The sequence below is a fragment of the Marmota marmota genome, unplaced genomic scaffold (assembly GCF_001458135.2).
Source record: "Marmota marmota marmota unplaced genomic scaffold, marMar, whole genome shotgun sequence".
NCBI lineage: Eukaryota > Metazoa > Chordata > Mammalia > Rodentia > Sciuridae > Marmota > Marmota marmota.
This window is the reverse complement of record NW_026000185.1, coordinates 8,722,184-8,725,330: the sequence shown is the minus strand read 5'-3', so window position 1 is coordinate 8,725,330 and position 3,147 is coordinate 8,722,184. Positions and strand designations below refer to the sequence as shown.

Below are 3,147 nucleotides of genomic sequence, written 5' to 3'. Positions count from 1 at the left end.
ATAAAATGGGATGTAGCTCAGTGGTAGAGCACCTGGTTTCAATCCCCCATCCTGCCAAATAAATAAATAAAAATAAAACATGCAAAAGGTGCAAAAGAATGCAAATCTGACAGCTACTCTGATGCCTCAAGTCAGAGGATTACTTGAGCTGGGGATTTGTGACCATCCTGGGCAACATAGAAAGACGTTGTCTCAAAGAGAGAGAGACAGAGAGAATACATTAAGTGTTTGGTTGAAATATGTTCCACAGACTAAGATTTGTCTTAAAGGGCTCATGTAGGGCCAGGCTTGGTGGCACCCATCTATAATCTCAGCTACTTAGGAGGCCGAGGGAGGAGAATCCCAAGTTTGAATCCAGCATCAGCAAGTTAGGGGGACCCTGTCTCAAAATAACAACTAAAAAGGGCTAGAGATGTAGCTCAATGGTAGAACACCCCTGAGTTCAACCCCAGTATGAGGTGGGTGAAGGCCCAGGTGGTGAAGAGATTGGAGCAAGATGCAGAGAGAAGGTGGTCCCAGGTCTGGAGCAGGTGTCTTGGGTGCCTCTGAGTCCCCAGCATCTTATCCTTCTCATCCTTCAGAGTCAGGACTAAGCATGGGGCTGTGAGCAGAGTCAGGAAAGGTTGCAGGGTCGGAAAGGGAAGGTGGGAAGAGCAGGGTCCTGGGGAACTGCTAAGGCAGGCCTAGCTCTGCCCTCTCTGGCCAAGGCAGTTTAGCCCTCACTAATCCCCAGACAACCAGGGCGGGCTTCTCTCCAGTAAGGGTCCTGGGGAAGGGACTGGCACAGCAGTGGGTGGAAGGGTGCCACCCAGGCCACTTCAGAACTAGTTCTTCCTCCGGGCCCAGGGCAAGACACATGGGTGAACTCTCATCCCCTCTGCTCCTCAGTACCCTCCACCCACCACAAGCCTAAGGGACCATCACTTGTCACCAGCAAAGGGACCAGGGCAGGACCTGCTGGCACTCCGGTCCCTCTCACTGCTTCAGGGAGGTCCCTCTGTCTTCAGTCTAAAGCCTCTAGCCAGTCTCCCCACCGGCTCCCCAACCTCTGCTCCATAGCCACAGGGACCTCCTCTCCCTGCCCCTGGAGGCAAGCCTCTGCCTTCTCCTCCCAAGCCCCACCTCCAGTCTAGCCTCCACCAGGAAGCCCACCCCGACCCTCAGGCTAAACTAGGTTTCCTCAGTGCCCTTCCCAAGGTGTGAAAGTGGACGTGTACTTCTGTGACGCCCAGGTGACAGTACAGGTTCCTAAAGGGCCGGATGCTCAGGTCTTGCTCAGCCTGCACCTGTGCTTATCACTGTAACCCCACTTAAAGCAAGTCTGGCACCATCTGGACAGCTGGGCTGTCACTGTGAACAAGAACCACTAGTCCAGTGGGGCAGAGGCTATCATTCGCCCAGCTGCACAGGGGCTGAGCAGAGGAGAGCCCCCACTGAGAGTCCATGACCTCGGGCCGCAGCAACCCCACCAGCTAAGGGAGCTGGAGCCTGGTGCGCCCTATTCAAGCGCTGCCAGTTTCGTGCATGGGTGCATCTTCCTTCCTTGTGCCTGTCAGTCAGACGCAATGGCTATCTGTGGAAAGAAATGGGGCTGCTGAGGGCTGTTGCGGGGATGGTGGGCAGGGCACCATTGTGGGGGCACCTCTCTCTGTCCCGACTGGGAAAAGCTTCTCTTGCTTCCCGCATGCTTCCAAATTCACCCGTTATCCTGCTCAGGTGAGGCACATCTGTTGTGTGCTAAGCCTAGGATCAGGGGAGGTGGTGTGGGCTGGCCCTTGCCGGTGCTCACAGGAGTCCAGCCCATGGCTAGGATCATCGGGCATCCGAAATGGCACTGAACTCGTGCGCTGCAAGAACCCCAACGGGCAGCTAGTGCCTAGCATGCCCCTTCCAAGAGGGCGGCGGGGAGTGAGGAAAGAACCCCCGTTGGTCCCAGTGCGGGTGAGGCCCAGCTGGCTGGACGCGCCAGTCTGCCCCCTGCTGGCCAGGCCTGGCTGCTCAGTCACTCGGTGCCAGCCAATAAGCGAGGCTGGGCTGGGTGGGTCCCAAATACCTGGGCCATAAAAGCGAAGCGCTCTGTTGGTCCAGCACGCTTCTGGTTCTGACACGGACTCAGAAAGAAATCACCATGGTGCTGTCTCCCGCTGACAAGACCAACGTCAAGGCTGCCTGGGAGAAGATTGGCGGCCACGGTGCTGCATATGGTGCGGAGGCCCTGGAGAGGTGAGCGCCTTCCTCTGCCCTGCTCGGTCCCGGGGTTCAACACCCGCCCCAGTGACCAGCTGGCACCCTACCTGTTATGCCCCCATCCTCCTCGACTTCACCCACACGCTGCTTTCTCCTTGCAGGATGTTCCTGTCCTTCCCCACCACCAAGACCTACTTCCCCCACTTTGACCTGAGCCACGGCTCCGCCCAGATCCAGGGCCATGGCAAGAAGGTAGCCGATGCCCTGGCCAACGCAGCGGCCCACGTTGACGACTTGCCCAGCGCCCTGTCCGCTCTGAGCGATCTGCACGCGCACAAGCTGCGTGTGGACCCGGTCAACTTCAAGGTGAGCGCTGGGGCCCGGAAAGTCTGGGAGGGACGGGCTGAGGGCGCAGGTGGCAATGTGGCAGGGCAGAACGTTAGGTGGAACACCGATGGCAGTGTCTCTGTTGCCACTGACGGCCCTTCCTCTCTCCACAGCTCCTGAGCCACTGCCTGCTGGTGACCCTGGCTGCTCACCACCCGGCCGAATTCACCCCTGCTGTGCATGCCTCCCTGGACAAGTTTTTGGCCTCTGTGAGCACCGTGCTGACCTCCAAATACCGTTAAATTGGAGCCCCCGCGGGCCTTGCCCATCCATGCCGGTCAGGCCTCCTAGCCAGTTCCTCCTCCCCTCCTTGCACCTGCACCTCTTGGTCTTTGAATAAAGTCTGAGTGTGAGGCAGCCTGTGTGCCCTGGGTTCTTTGTGTCCGCCTAGATCCCAAGATTGGGGGTTGGTGGCTTCTTGGGAACACATCAAAGACCTCTATGTATCTGGAGAGGACAAGAAAAGTTAAGGGAGGGAGGGACAGAAAGAAGCCGGGTTTGGAACCAGTTCTGATGGCTGCCCAGGATTCGCTGGACACCCCTCCACCCAGCAGAGCTGTGCTGTAGTTCCTC

General features: G+C 57.8%; 1 protein-coding gene across 1 annotated transcript; it reads left to right on the top strand.

Annotated features, from left to right (window-relative positions):
* Positions 1-2,062: 2,062 nt before the first annotated feature.
* Hba1 (hemoglobin subunit alpha 1) lies at positions 2,063-2,931 on the top strand. The gene is made up of 3 exons (XM_015491058.2): positions 2,063-2,223; positions 2,349-2,553; positions 2,688-2,931. The coding sequence occupies exons 1-3, from the start codon at positions 2,129-2,131 to the stop codon at positions 2,814-2,816; spliced, it is 429 nt and encodes a 142-aa protein (XP_015346544.1). The 5' UTR covers positions 2,063-2,128; the 3' UTR covers positions 2,817-2,931.
* Positions 2,932-3,147: the final 216 nt, after the last annotated feature.